Below are 14,841 nucleotides of genomic sequence, written 5' to 3' on the forward strand. Positions count from 1 at the left end.
CGGCAGGGAGGGGACACCAGGGCTGGCAGCCCCGGCCCCGCTGTGGGCCCCCCTGGCCCGGCCGCAGCTGTCACTGTCAGGGCTCGGGTATTTTTAGAGCTGCCCCAGACCGCAGTGACCATTTCTGCCCACGGAGTGCATGGGATCGGGGTGGGGAGGGGAGGGGGGAAATGGGCACAAATTTCCCTTTTTGCTCTCTTTGGGGTTGGAAGTACCCTTTAAGTCCCCAGGGAAGCACCTGGAGGGGGCAATGGGTCCCCGTGGGGCACAGGGACCCCATATTGGTGGGATGGGCATGGTTCAACCATCTCAGCTCTGTCCCCGTGCTGGGTTGGGGTCTGTGTTCCCAGGGCAGTGACAGTGATGTCCCCACAGGGACAGCCTGGACCCCTGGATGCCCCCCAGGAACTGTTGCAAGTCTGTGGGGTGGCCCCTGTGGTGGAGTGCATGAGGGATGGGGTGCCCTTCTGGCCATCCCTCCCTCTTCCAGGAACAGCTGTGCCCCCAGCCGGGGGCAGGGGACCTGCCAGCACTGGGCATGTGACAGGAGGCGACAGAGCTGCTATTTATACCCTCCTGTGTCAGGGCTGGGTGTGGGGACATCAGTGAGCCCATGCCACAGGCCCGTGGTGACTCTCAGGGTCCCCTGAGTGCCCATTTGTCCCCCAGCACCAACCAAGCCCCCCTGTAGGGAGGGGTGGGCTCAGTGTGACCAGAAGTGTCACACTCCATGGTGTCACACAGCCATTCCACCTGCCCCCAGCCCACTGGGGACACAGATTCACCTCTGTGCCCAGTGGGGGCACAGAGCTGACACAAGGACATGGAGCTGTCCCCATGCCCAATGGGGACAGAGTTGTCTCCATTGTGGACACTGACCCGTCCCTGTGTCTGACAGTGCATGAAGTTATTCCCAACAAGGACACTGAGCTGTCCCTGTGCCAGTCCCTCCAGGCTAGAGGGTACCAGAGGGGAGCAGATGTGTCCACCAAACGCCACAGGTCCTGGAGGGCACAAATCCCCAGCAGCAGAGGCCCCTGGCACAGGGAGATGCCAAGTGGGGAGGCATTCATTCCCAGACTCCCTCCTGCTCCTGTGGCAGCAGAGCTGGGGAGCACAGCCCAGAGAGGGCTCCCCAGAGAAGAGGGGCCCTGGTGAGTGCAGCACCAGCTCCTGGTCCAGCAGTGAGGGGCCTCTGCCCATGCTGGGCTCTGGGGTCCCCTGGCCTGGGGACACTGTGCCCCTTGAGCACCCCAGGCAGAGGACCCCAGGGACTCAGCTCACCCCTCTGGCACCAATTGACACAGGCAGGGCTGAGAGGCCTTGGGCAGCACTCTGGGCCCCAGGACCACCCCTGCTGTGAGCTCAGCACCCCTGGAGTGCCAGGTTCCCAAAGCCCAGGCAGGCAGAGCTGGGTTCCCCCCAGCCATGGTGATGATGCACCAGCTTTGTGCACCCAGTGGGGTGGGGGGACCTTAAGGGGCAAAGGACACCGGCACAGCTGGGTCCTGCCAGGGGAGCTGCCACCCTCCCCAGGGGTCCCCACATTCCCTGTTCCAGGTTCATCCCACCTGGCTTGACACAGCCCCACCTCCTTGCAGGGCCTTGTCTGGCTCAGCACCCCATGGGGGGTGGGGGTCCAGGGGGTGGCTGGGGGTCCCAGTGACCACCTGGGTGAGTCAGGAGCTCCCTTGTGGGCACAGCACCTGCACTGGGCCCGAGGGTGCCCAGCCAGGACCCATGGGTGGGCTAGGCTGCGGGACATTTGACTGAGTCACCCACAGGGCTGTCCCACATGGTGTGGTAAGGCTCCTAGGCAGGGGAGTCCTGCCCATGTGGACCCACCTGGGTGCTTTGGGAGGATAAGGAGGGAACCACAGACCTGACACGGGACACTGGGGGTTTTGTGGGGAGTTGAGTAAAGCAGGCAGGCAAGAGCATCAACAGGATGTTCTCAGGGCAATGAGTAGCAAATTCAATCATGTTTCTGCCCAGCAAGAAATGGACAGAAACATGGCCACTGTGCACTGCAGAAGTCCCAGCTCACAGCCACCAAGCCCTTCTCAGCACACAGGGCTGGCTGGTGCCAGGAGAGAGGCAAGATTAGAATTATAGGACATTAGGGGTAGAGATGGACCTTGAAGACCATCTAGTTCCATCCCTAGGCTGCTCAAGGCCTTACCCAACCTGGCTTTGAACACTGCCAGGGTTGGGGCATCCAGCACCTCCCTTTCCTGGGAAGTTTTTATCTCCAGGATATCCTGGGGGAATTCCCACAGGGCTGCTGTGGTGGGGCAGCAGGCTGAGCACAGCATTCCCTCCTAACAAGTGAGAGGCACATGTTCCACACAGGAGTTCTGGCGGCACAGGCCAGCCTGGCTCACAGGAGGAACAAATCGGGTCTAGAGCTACCCCGTGGAGCACAAAGCACAAGCAGTGCTTCAGGACTCACTGCCTCGCTGCGCAGGGCACAGGTGTCCCCTCAGGGACAGCTCTGGTGGCACATGGAGGCTCAGAGAACACACTGCAGACAGCCCCGATCCCAAACTCCTCTCCATCACCCGGCCCTGACGGGCAGCAGAGGGCAGCAGGGCCCGGGCAGAGAGGCTGCTCGGAGAGAGGGAAAGCAATGAATGAATGGAGAGACAGATGGGATCCGTTTTTCCTGCTGTCAGGGCAGGCGGAGGGCCAGCGACACACGGTGCTCAGGGACAGCTGGTGACAGCTGTGCGGGGGGATGGCAAAGCAGAGACCTCTGCAGACCCGGACCCAAATCCCAGACCCAGACCTCAAACCTAGACCCAGAACCCAGACTCCAAATGCAAGCCTTGCCCATAAATCCAGACCCAGACCTAGACCCCATCCCCTGATGCCAAACCCAGCCAAGGCCCCCGTTAAAAATGACTGGCGTTTTTCACAGCCCCCAAATCCATCAAAGAGCCCCAAGTCCCCAGTCCTGGGCCCCAAATCCAGACCCAGATCCCAAGAGCAGACCCAGACTCCAGACCCTGACCTAGCAGCCGCCCCCTGCCCCCGGTACTGTCCGAGGCCCTGCTGCTGCGCACTGCAGAGGGCAGGGCTGGGGCACACACTTCCCGCCCAGGGGCGAGGAGAGGCCATCGCAGCCCGGCCGGAGGCCTGGGCAGGAGCCGGGGGTACGAGCACGGGGGCTCTGTCGGGCCCTGGGCTGCACCGCGGGGCTGGCTCTGAGCACCGCGATGTGCTCAGGATTTGTGCTGGGCACCGCCTCAGGGCTGGGTGCGATTTCCGTGATCCCCGTCAGGGCTCACCCGCCCCGGGCCGCTCCCAACGCCGAGGAGCACCGGGGGCTCCGGGCCGCCCTCAGCCACCCCCCGCGCCCGCCCCGCCGAGCTGGCTCTGCGCATGCGCCGCCCCGGCAGGCGGCACGGCCCCCTGCGCACACCGGGAGCGGTGGCGAGTCCACGATCCCATTGGCTCACATGGCCATCACTCAAGAGACTGGGGCAGCTCCCATTGGCTCGGGCCGGGAGGGCGGGAAGGCTGAAGCAAAGCTCGCGATCTTCCGTGTCGAGCCGTCGCCGTGTGACGCTTTTACACATGCGCATTGCAGCGGGTGGGAAACGGTGCCCCGCGCTGCGCAGTAGCTCGCGCCCTAATTGGCTGCTAGGCACGCGCGTGCGCTACTCGCGCCCCCATTAGCCGCCGGGGCGCGCATGCGCGCTACCATCCGCAGTCAGAGGCGCAGCGAGGCTCGGCGGGACGTGACCTGCCGCGGCGGAGCCCTGAGGGTGCGGCCGGCCGTGCGAACCGGTTCTGCCCCCTTGGTGTGCCGACACCCGGCGTGCCGCTGTCTCCGGGCCGGCCCTGCCGCCGCCGCCCCGTCGGGCCCCGCTGCAGCGGCCGTTCCACTCCGCGCGTTGGCGCTGCCGTGAGGGACCCCCGGCTTGCCAATCACGTGACCCGCGCTGTTGCGCACGTGACCGGTGGGCGGCGCATGCGCGGTGCGGCGGGGGCGGTGCAGGCGGGCGGCGCTGAGGGCGGAGGCGGCGGCGGCCGGAGCGGGGCCGGGCCGGCGCGAAATGGCGGACAGGTTCTCTCGCTTCAACGAGGACAGGGACTTCCAGGTACTTCCCTCGCGCCGCTCCGCGCGGCCGCGACCCCTCGGGCTGGGCTCCGTTGCCTTCTCCCCACTCCCCCACCGGGGCTTTGTGTGCGGGCCCGGCGCTGCGCCGCGGCGGGGAGCGGCACGGAGGGGAGCGTGGGGGGCCGGGGCCGGCTGTCAGGATCACCCGCAGCTGGGGAGAGCTCCCGGGCAGGGTGGGCAGCGGGCGGCGTGTTGTGACGGCGGTGGCGCCGGGCCGACCCCGTGGAGGGACCGGCAGGGGAAGATGGTGAGGGGATCAGCTCTCCTCCAGTGATGGGACCGACCACCCCCCGTGAGGGGTTGGGCCCCTCCGCGGTGAGGGAGCCAGACCCTCGATGAGGGGAATCACCCACCCCCGGTGAGGGCTCGGATCACTCCCCCCGAGATCCGCACCGCGCCGTCCGAACATCTGCCAGCGACCCCCTTCTCTGTGGAAAAAACGCATCTTCCTTCTCACACCCGGCCCCCTCGCCCAAACATCAGTATTTCAACGTAATTAACGCCACTGATTCTTTTTGAAAGGGGCTTTAAATAAACAATGGGGAAATTAACGTTGACTCATTAAGCTCGAACAATGACATGTTGTTCTCTGACTTCAGCCCGAGAGAGTCTCGGGGTTAGAAAGGAAAACAAAAGGAGCGAGGATAACGCTGCTCGAGGAGAGTGGTGGATGAGCTGTTCTGTGGGTCCTTGTTTCGGGATCCTGCCGTTGGAATGGTGCTGTTCATCCTCTCTCGGGCCTTTCACCCAAAGACCTGGGAGGGTTTTTATACTGTGGAGCTTGCGTAATTCTGCTTCATCTGGCATTAAGGTGCAGTCTTGGAAGCAGTCAGGACATCCAGGAGTGACTAATTTATGTTGCTTCTGGATGTTATAAGGGGTGCACGCTTCAAAAATTGTTACTAAACTGTGCTAGAAACACACAAGAAAATAAATACCAGGGTAGTTGTGTTCTGTGTTGGCATTGCCTGCTCTGAGGATGGAGGTTTGGCTCCTGCCACAGCCCCAAACGTGGGCTTGTTTGCATCCTTCATTTCCTTCAATGAACAAACGAGCCATAATTAACACTGCAATAGTCTGATTTGGCTTTGAAGTTTGTGTTTCAGGAAGTAGAGCGAGCCAGATCTTGGGCTTGAAACACATTTCCTGTAATCCTTTGGTAAGGAAGAGATGGGGAACCTAAACCAAATTGGGTACTGTGGCTGTGCCCAGGGAACAGCTGAGCTCTGCAGTCGTGTCCACATTTGCCTTTGGGTGTCCTTGTTCCTGTCCCTGTGTGGGGAAACCCCATGGCAAGAAAAATAATTGTAGTGGCAAAACCTGTTAGTGTGTCGTGGCTCTGGACACACGGGGGAATGTGTGGTGATGTCAGGGAGGAAACTCGGCTCCATTACCTGATCCCAAGATCTTGGAAGCTGCTGAGTGTGCCTGGGGACAATAACTGAAGTCACAACCCTGTGTCGCCTTGACTTTAAAAAAGGGCACTGTTCTAAATTGGGATTTATCCGTGCTAAATACCAGGCTTTCCTTGTCCTTCCCATAGACTAGAGTGAAAAATAAAATGATAGGGTTTGGTTTTATGGAAGGGTCACTGCTCTGTTCTTCCCTGCCTGAAAATATGCCAGGGAGAAGAGAGACATTTTATTTTGTGTTAAAGCTTCCTGTGAGGGAAAAGTGGAATCGCTCCCCTGGGAGGAGCAGTTGGGAGCTGTTGAGGCTGCAGAGGACTGAAGGTGAAAACAGTGAGCTGTGGAAGAGAAGGTCTGAGGGGGACTGGGACAAGGTCACACTGAATTTTGAGAGCTCAGGGGCCTGTGCACCTACCCCTGACAGCTGGGCAATCTAACAGTTTTTCCAAAGTATATTGAGGGAGGAAAGCTTTTGGCTGAAGTAGAAGGAAAAATAAGGTTCAAAGTCACTTTCAGAGAAGACTTTTGAGTTTTCTTCTCCGTATTGAGACAGAGATTGCTTGAGCTGTAACATGGGTGTGGAGTACAGGAAATGCTTGCTGCGATGGGTATTTGCAGGGCTGCTGTGGCCATAGGTAAAAATGCACCTGTGTGTACCTCTGTAGAAAATTTTGGTCTGCAAATATAGCAAAACCAGGAGTGTTGCTGTTGGTGTCAGGGATGCCCTTTTCACACAGTTGTAGTTCTTTGGCAGGTGAAATTTCTGTCCTTGGAGCAGGTGTGACTCTAGATGTGATCCCATGTCCCTGCCAGGCTGGTGAGTCCCAGGGAGCATGGCCAGAGGGAGACAAGCTCTAAAATGACACAACTTGATCAGGGATGGATGCAGTGTGGGGAGGGAGGCTGTGGAGAGCTCTCGGGTTTTTTTCTGGATGTACTTGTGATCTCCTCAAAGTGAAAGGATGTGTATTTTGGAGAGAGGGAGAGAAACAAAAGGTTGGGAGTAAAGAGTATAGGTCAAAGGAACCTTTTAGCTGTTTGAAAGGAAGGCAGATATCTTGGGATTAGTGATGTGGCTAATGAAAAAAAAAAAGCATTTCAGAATTCTCATTATTATCAGCTGCCTTTCTGGAGAGAAGCTGGAAAGAGTCTGGGTTGGGAGGATCAGTTTGGCAAGAGTGCAGATTGAGCACTGTAGGCAGGGGAGAGCTGGCAGTGCAGGGTTAGCAGAGGTGATCCTTGGCTTTCTGAGCTTCTGATATGCTGGAGAAAAGTGGATTAAAGGTGAGAGCTGCTGGGAGCTGTTCTTCCCTCCCCTGTGCCTGACTGAAGAAAGATCAGAGCTCTCAGGGGAGGCTGGAATGGAAACAAACAGCACTGCAGGAAAATCAGGAGGGAAGGACCTAAATCAGCTGAGAAAGAGAAGGTGTCCATGGTCTGTAGTGCTTGGAAAGGTGCTCAGGGGAGAAGGGTTCTGCTGGGTGGGGTAGAGGGATCAGCTGAGAACTGGAGAGGTAAGAGGAGTGAGGGATCTTCCCATAGCTGTAGCCACAGTGATGTGGTGGGCATGAAGCGAGCTTCAGAGGGAGTGATGCTCCTCCCTGGGAGTTCTAGGGAGTCCTGTGGAAAAGAGTGGCTTGTGTAAGGATAAGAAAGTCATCTATCCCTAAGGATGAAGGTCATGGTGTGGAGGGAGAGGAGAAAGATTGTGTAGGTGAAATTGTAGTGACTCCTCTCTGTGTTGGGTGGAAGGAACCTTGAAGCTGAGGGTGGCTTGTAAGTTGAAATTGCCAAAGGAGCAGGAATTGCACTGAAGGATATCACTGCAGTGAGCTGATTAGGCAGCCCTTGGGTTTTTCCTCACAGGATTGTTGTGCTCTTGCTGTGCTCTGTAGCTTTAGAAGCCACACTAAAGGCTTAGATCCTCTTCCCTTTTTGCTTTAAGTTCTGAAACCTTACAGAAACTTGGAAAGCCCCTGGTTTTGAGTTTATTTTTCAGGTGCTGAACCTGAGGGCAGTTCCATAGAAAGGCTTTGAGCTATGCTCTGCCTGTCCTGGGGATTTGTCCCTTCCCAGGCCAGCACAGGGCTTCGTTTGGGAGCCTTGGACAGGGAAATGGATTAGTGAGGAGAAGGGGTATCTCTCACCTTCCTTCTCTCTTGCCTCTCTTCTAGGCTCTGCCATAGCAAGTGAAGTCTTGGGTGGCTCATCCAAATAAATCCCAACCTTTTTCCATTTTTCATTCAAGAAGGTTATTTTTGGGGTTCTGACAAGCGTAGTTCTTGGGGTGAAGGGCTGGGGAACTTGTCTGTCACAGGCTCTGTCACTTGTCTGTGCCACTGTCCCCTGGGCTGATGGGCTTTCCTGGCAGAGACAAATGGGAACTACCCTAACTTTGAGGAATTCTGAACAATAGCTGTAGATGATGCTAACAGAATATTATAGGAGCATTAATGAAAGCTGTATGAACATATGAAACTGCTGCAATAAGTAAATATATATTTTCCGTGCTATTTTTAAAGCATTTGCAATGATTTTATTCTTCAGACCAAGTATGCAAGCTCAGAGAATAATATCATGGATGTCCCTCTTGCTGAAATACAGGGGAGCTCCCACTTACTCCCAGATGTTGAGAAAATGTTTTCTCACTGCATTTTTCTCCTTTTCATTGTTGAAGCAGAAATATTACCAGCCATATGTGTCTATGTGTTCAATTATTTCCTCTTCCTACGTACATTGCACTTACTGGCATCATTAGCCAGACGGAACACAGGCTGTTCTGTCTCTTGTTTTTGTGATGTTGTGTAGTCTGTGCAATGGAATAACGCTTCCACCCAGCAGGAAGAGCCATGCCTGCTTTTCCCTGCTGGGTGGAAGTGTGACCAGTCTGAATCTCAGCTTGGGTATGCCTGCTAATTCCAAGAAGATAGGTGGTGTTTTTTTTTTCTTTCCCTCCACAAAGGATTTGAAGAGCTAAGCCAGCACATCGCTGTGCTTCTGGCCCTGCCTGCTTCCAGCAGGTTGAGCTGAGCGCTGCTGGCAGGGGGATTTAATGCTTTTTAATTGGCAGAATGTCAGGGATAAGTTCTGCTCCCAAGCAGCTTAGGCAGCGCTTTACTGGACAGCTGGGCCAGCAGCGAGGAGGTTTAGAATCTATCCTTAACGAGTGTGGTCATGGCTGCAGCTTCACTTCACTTCCCAGGTGCTGCCTAAGGGAAGTGCATTTGGTTTCCATGTCCTTCAGCAGGACCAGCTGCTCGGGGTGATGTGGCACTGAGAGCTGATGCCTGTGCTCTGCCCTGCAGAGAGATAAAGAGGGTCATTTTCTCTGCCTGCCTTTACTAATTGGGAAAAGAAAAACTTAATGTGGGGGAACAAGGATTGGAATCTGCAAAATCTGTTATGCTGAGCTTTCAGCTGATCCAGGATCCTGGGGTGTGAGTTTGCTTTTGGCAGGAGTAGCTGCAAGCAGTCAGGAGGCAGCCTGCGCCTTTTCCGCAGAGTGTTTTCTAACTGAAGAATTAGTCTGAGATTTTAGAAAATCTATTAGAATTTTTTCGAGATCTTAATTTATCATTTGATTCAGGTTATATTTCAGGTGTGGGCCCAGCACAGGAAGAATAGAGCTCTTACCTCCTTGGCAGGACGTTCTGACCTTTCAGTTGAGCAAAGCAGGAACAGCAGAACTGTGACTGATTTTTTTAACCTCCCTGTGTGAGCGAGGAGGGGGGGAGAGGACTGGGAGAAAATGTGTTCTAAAGTAGATCAAGTAGTAGTGGTTCCAGTTTTAGAACATCTCAGTAGGGTCTGAACTTCAATGTGGATTTCTGGGGTTCACGTGGTGAGGTAATTTTATATAGACCTTTCCTGTCTTAGTTGTGCCTTCCCCCAGTCTGTGTTGTCACTTCTCTCCTACAGCGGTGGTCTCCATTGCTGAGGCCCAGTGAATGGGAAAGGAAACAGTCCCACAAGCCACGGCTGAGCCACCTCAGCTTCTTCTGAGTCACCTTCTCTAAGACAAAACCCACCTCTCTACCCAGGCTCCTGATACCCTCTGTGTGGGAATGTGGAGCTCATCTGATAAAAAGCGCTGCTGCAGTTCTAGGGCAGCACTTCCTCAGTTGACAGAAGCTTTTTCCCTACCACATGGTTTTAAACCTGTAGTAATTCATGCTACTTTCTCCCTTTGGACAGCTCTATGGACAGTTAATTTGAGATTTTGGCCATTCACAGTTTTAAAGCCAGAAGTTAATATTAGGATGGTGGCTTTAAATATCTAGGTATTACTTAAGTTTCTGTTCCCATCTTGACCCAGTTCTGAGTCCAGGAGTTTGTGTTTGGCTGCAGTATCTCTCCCTTGAAGACAATTGGTGATGGGGAACATTTTCCTTTGTAGGTTTTTCTGGTAGTTTAGCCATTGAAAGCTGCATTTTCCTTAATTTTTCTTCTAGATTTTCTTTATTTTTAGCTCTTTGCTAAGCTTTATGTCCTTCTCTGCTGCTCCAAAGCACACATTACTACTCTTTGCCCTCTTATGTGAAGGCACATACAGCATTTCTGCTCAATTTTAGCTTCTGAGAGCCTTAATGGCTCTGAATTCTGTTATTGTTCTTTCTTTGTGTTGTTACAGCTTTCTGCATCCTAAATTGTCCACACTTGTAATTGGGAAACTTGCTGAGAGGAGACTAGAGCAGACTCTTGCCTGGTATAACATACTGAGATAAACATCTTTTTTACTGAGAGATAAATATCTATTTACTGCTTTTTTTTTGTGTTTGCCCTTCCTTTGTTGCACACCCTTGGACTGTATTTTTATCCTTTCTGCTGCCATGTTGCATGAGGAGGTTTTAACTGGGATTTCTCAGGCTGCTGGGTGCAGCCCTGTGCTGTAGCTGTGTTTGTACAGGGCTCTGTGAAAGCAGACGTGGTGTCAGGGAGTTGCAGCCACTCTTACACAGGTCAGGTTGCTCTGTACAAACACATCCTCGCTGTTGCTCCCTCTTTGTTGGGCTGCCTGATCTGCAAGCTGAGCTGGCAGGTGCTCTGTTTCCTCTGGTCATTGATAACAGTATTGAATGGAGTTTGAATCCTGTGAAGGTGCTCCTCAGGGAGATTTTCTGTGAGATTTTGGTTTAGAAACAATTCTTTATCAAGTCAGACACTGTAGTAAGAAAGAAAAGGCAGATAACTTCATGGAAGCTTGGAAGTTCATAGTGGTAAATAGGTTACACCTTGGATATCACATGATTGGCACCCTGTTCACCAGGGTTGTTTCTCTTTGCCTTGTACTGTCTGCTGTGCTCACCCGCAGCAGGGAAGGGATGGCATCCAGAGGGACCTGGACAGGCTGGAGAGGTTGGTCTGTGTGAACCTCATGGAGTTCAGCAAGGGCAGCTACACAGTCCTGCACCTGGGTCAGGTCGGTTCCAAGCGCAAATCCAGACTGGGGGAGAATTGATTGAAAGCAGCTCTGAGGAGAAGGACAGGGGGGTTGTTTGATGAGAAGTTCAGTGACTCAGCTGTGCTGGCAGCCCAGGAGCCAACTGTGGGCAGCAGGTGAGGGGGGAGTTCTGCTCACGTGAGACCCCACCTGCAGAGCTGCCTCCAGCCCTGGGGTCCCCAACACAGGAAGGACATGGAGCTGCTGGAGTGAGTCCAGAGGAGCTGTTCTGAGGGCTGGAGCTAGGCTGGGACAGCTGGGGGTGTTCACCTGGAGAAGAGGAGGCTCCAGGGAGGGCTCAGAGCCCCTTGCAGGGCCTAAAGGGGCTCCAGGAGATGTGGGGAGGGACTGGGGACAGAGGGGCAGGATAAGGGGAAATGTCTTCCCACTGACAAAGAGCAGGGTTAGATGGGATGTTGGGAAGGAATTGCTCCCTGTGAGGCACTGGCACAGGTTGCCCAGAGAAGCTGAGGCTGCCCCATCCCTGGAAGTGTCCAAGGCCAGGTGAAGCAGCCTGGGATAGTGGAAGACTATTCCCTGCAGGGGATGGAAGAAGATCATCTTGAAGGTCCTTCCCACCCAACCCCTTCCCCTTCTTTGGTTGTTTGAAGGTCCTGGTTAGCCATGAAGGTGTGGGTGCTAGAAGCTGCAGCAGCTTCTGCATCAAGGCACATTAAAAATGACAAGGAGAGAACTGGGTGAGTGAGGCTGATGCTGGCTCTTGGGTAGAGCTTGCTGAAGGGCTGCAGAGCATCCCTCGTGTGCTGGAACAGATCCACAGCTGGTGTTGGTGCGGCAGAAGGAATCTGAAAGACATGAAATTGTTCTTGTTTGGTGCCAAAGTATGCAAAGCAGAGACCTGCCTCTGGCTCCCACTCCTTGTGTGGTACGAGCTGTTTATCTCTGAACTGTAGAACATGTTTTTGTTTGGACAGCTCTAAGTGGGTATTGATATGTACGTTTTCCTGGTTTAAGCTGCTTGACCTGTGACTAGTCTTAAATATGTTCTGCTGAATGGGTTTTCAGTGTTTTTGGACTTAGCGGGAAGAGTTTTGTCAAAATTAATTTTTAGTTTGGTAAACAAAAGGTGCCATCAACTTCTCAATGTGCAATTCCAAGGTGCTTCTTTCAAACCTTGCCAATTTAAATTCATCTCCAAGTCTCAAGTGATTGCTTTTGTTGTATTGACTTGAGAGGATTTTCCTGTTAAGTACTCTCAGAATAATTGATGTGTGTGTCTGCTGAAAATGAGGTTTTGCTGCAGCTTTCACAAGATGTTGACTGTAAATATTCAGCTGTTTCTGGGGTGTGCAGATGTGCCGTGTCCATACTTCCCACTTGTATTCCAGGGAGAGGTCTGGGAAAGCAATTCCTGGTGTGTGGAGGGCAGTGAGAACGTGTTGTTTGGGAATGCTTCACCTCTGCGTTGCTAGGAAAGAATCTCTGGGTTTTTTTGTGTGTGTGTCTTTACAGACACTGCAGGGAACAACAGGAAAAAGGATGATTTTGTTCTGGGAAGCATTAACAAAGGCTTTTCAGGTGCCAATACAAAGTTGCTTTTGTATTGCTTTTTATAGCTTTGAGAACCCATGTGGCCTTTATAATTATCCGAGAGGGTTTCCAGGATTGGATGGAGCCATCTCCTAGGTGCATGTTGGTCTTAAAAATGTATTTTTTTCTGGGTGCATAATGAATATTCAAAAAACGTTGTAAGCCACACTTTCCTGGAGTTGTTTTTGAGTTCTTTGGATGGATTTCTAAACACCAACATGGTTGTCTGCATCAATTACATTTTGGAGCCCTTCCATGGTATAGAGTCATCAGGCCCTGCCGTGCTGCAAAGGGCAGCATGAATTACTACTGAGATCTGCAGTCAGCCTGCGTAGGGAGGTGTGGATCTTGCAGAGGTATTAGAAACCCGTTACATTTTGATTGTGTGTAATAAACACAACAATCAGTCATGGGGAGCTGCATTTGGGTTTAAAAACCTTCATTCCCCCACTGTTCTTGGCTGAAACTCGCTGTGAGGTCGGTGGTGATGTTAGTGATAGAGCCCCACAAATAAATCAGAGCACTGGCAGACCTTGGCACTTGTACCTCTTGTATCTCATCCATGCCTGGAATGAGTTTTTATCCTGCCTGTCCCACATGTGCCACTGCAGCTGCAGGTGGTGGGTGTCTCACCCTCAGGCCACATGCAGAGAAGTGAAACCAGCATGTCTGGAAGCAGCTGCCCGAGTTGGAGAGGTTTGTCAAAAGAGAACTAAATACAGCATGAGTGTCGATGGTGGTTTGCTGAAATTCCTGGTCTTGGGGTCAGGCGAGAGACGGGTGCTCCATCAGGGCTTAGCAGAGTGATTCCTGAGCCTCTTGGCCACTGTGCTGGTGCTGGGCAGGCAGCATTCACCCAGGTGTCCTGGATGTGGGATGTTGGCAAGAATGCTGGGAGTCAGCTCTGGGGAAAGTGGATGGATGTGAGGGTGCCTTATCCATCTAAAGGTTTTGTAACGGCTCCATCTGCTTTAAAAAAGAAGATTTCAATTTTAACAGGATATTCACTTCTGAAATCAGAGGGTTTTTTCCCCAGCTCCATGGGCATGCTGTGTGCGTGCAGAGAGGGAGAATTTGGCAAGATGGCATTTGCTCCCTTGTGCTCAGATGCTGCTCCAGTTCCCTGTGCTCAGACCTTGCATCTGTGCTGACCTGTCCCGGGAGGGCAGCAGGAAATGTCAGCTGTGCTTCCCAGCCGCAGAAGGAAAACATTCTGGGATGTGCAGCTCACGTGGCCTGCTCTGGCTTTATCCACACTAGAAAATGGCCTTTTTCAGGGGGGACTTATTTATCTTTTTGGATATTCCTGTGTCTCAGCTGCTGTTCTTAGTCTAATGCCCGCAAGGCTTTTGGGAGTGGGGAGTGGGCCCGGTTAAATGCTTTCAAGTGATACTTGTGGCTAACAACACTGCATTTTATGGCTTGATGTAACGTTTTTGGAGTTTAAGATTTATTGATTGAATTGATGGATAAATAGAATGTGAAAAAGTGGTGCTGATTTGCTTTAGTGTTTTAAAATTCCATTCTCTAAGGTAAATGCAATATAAATGTGATTTTTTGGAGTCTCTTTCTGGTACTCTCCTAGTGTAAAACTAAATTTCGAATATCTTAAGTAGCACACTGCACTCTTTTCAAGTGCAGTTAAGCAGTCATGATCATGCTGTGCTCTTTTCCAGTGCATTTAAGAAATAATAACAGTGAGTATAGTAAGGCTTTTCTGCAAAATTGCTTTCTTTAGATTGTTATTGGCGTGGTCTCACTAAGCAGCATCTGAGTGCCTTCCTGAGCCAGTCCTGCAGTCCAGGAGGGACGTAAATAGATTGTTTCTGCTGTGACGTCTCAGCAGCTGCATTCTGCCCATTCCCTCCCCAACCAGTCCTGCTTTAATGCTCCCAGGCAGAGCTGCAGGGTTTTCTGCCAGAATCTTTTCCTATTTTGCTCCATTCACAGCACTGAAGGCGTTGTCCCTTGTGGTTGGAGCAGGCAGTGTTTTCCAATCCTAGGCTCTTGCTATCTGACTTGTGTTGTGCTTATAATTCACCTTATCCTCTCTGCTGTTAATAACACCAGGCTGGTGTGACAGGGCTCTGCTGGAGCCCAGGGACAGCTGAGGGGAGAAGTCCTGAATGTATCCCCCACGCTCCTTTGTGTCCTGCTCCCAACTCCGTGGGAGCTCTGTGTCCCCAGCTTTGGCCCAGCTGCTGGGGCTGGAGACTGCCACATTTTCTTTGGGAATAATACATGGATAACTTAGGGCTGTTCATCAAAGAAACCACTCATTCCATCAGGAATGGGCACTGTATGGAATGTGTTCT

General features: G+C 52.7%; 1 protein-coding gene across 5 annotated transcripts in view; it reads left to right on the forward strand.

The window, feature by feature from the left end:
• The first annotated feature begins 4,008 nt into the window (after nucleotides 1-4,008).
• The window catches only part of GPATCH8 (G-patch domain containing 8), a 55,607-nt gene continuing 44,774 nt past the window's right edge, over nucleotides 4,009-14,841 (forward strand). For 4 of the 5 annotated variants that reach the window (XM_084222120.1, XM_084222122.1, XM_084222121.1 and 1 more), the window contains exon 1: nucleotides 4,078-4,106. Coding sequence is in view for 1 of the 5 variants with exons in the window: in XM_084222118.1 (XP_084078244.1) it covers nucleotides 4,062-4,106 (45 nt within the window). In the remaining 4 variants the exon portion in view is untranslated. Of the gene's footprint in view, nucleotides 4,107-14,841 lie in introns of all 5 variants that reach the window. The other variant, XM_084222118.1, reaches the window with a different exon arrangement.

This window comes from Fringilla coelebs, assembly GCF_963513975.1.
Source record: "Fringilla coelebs genome assembly, chromosome: 27".
Taxonomy (NCBI): domain Eukaryota; kingdom Metazoa; phylum Chordata; class Aves; order Passeriformes; family Fringillidae; genus Fringilla; species Fringilla coelebs.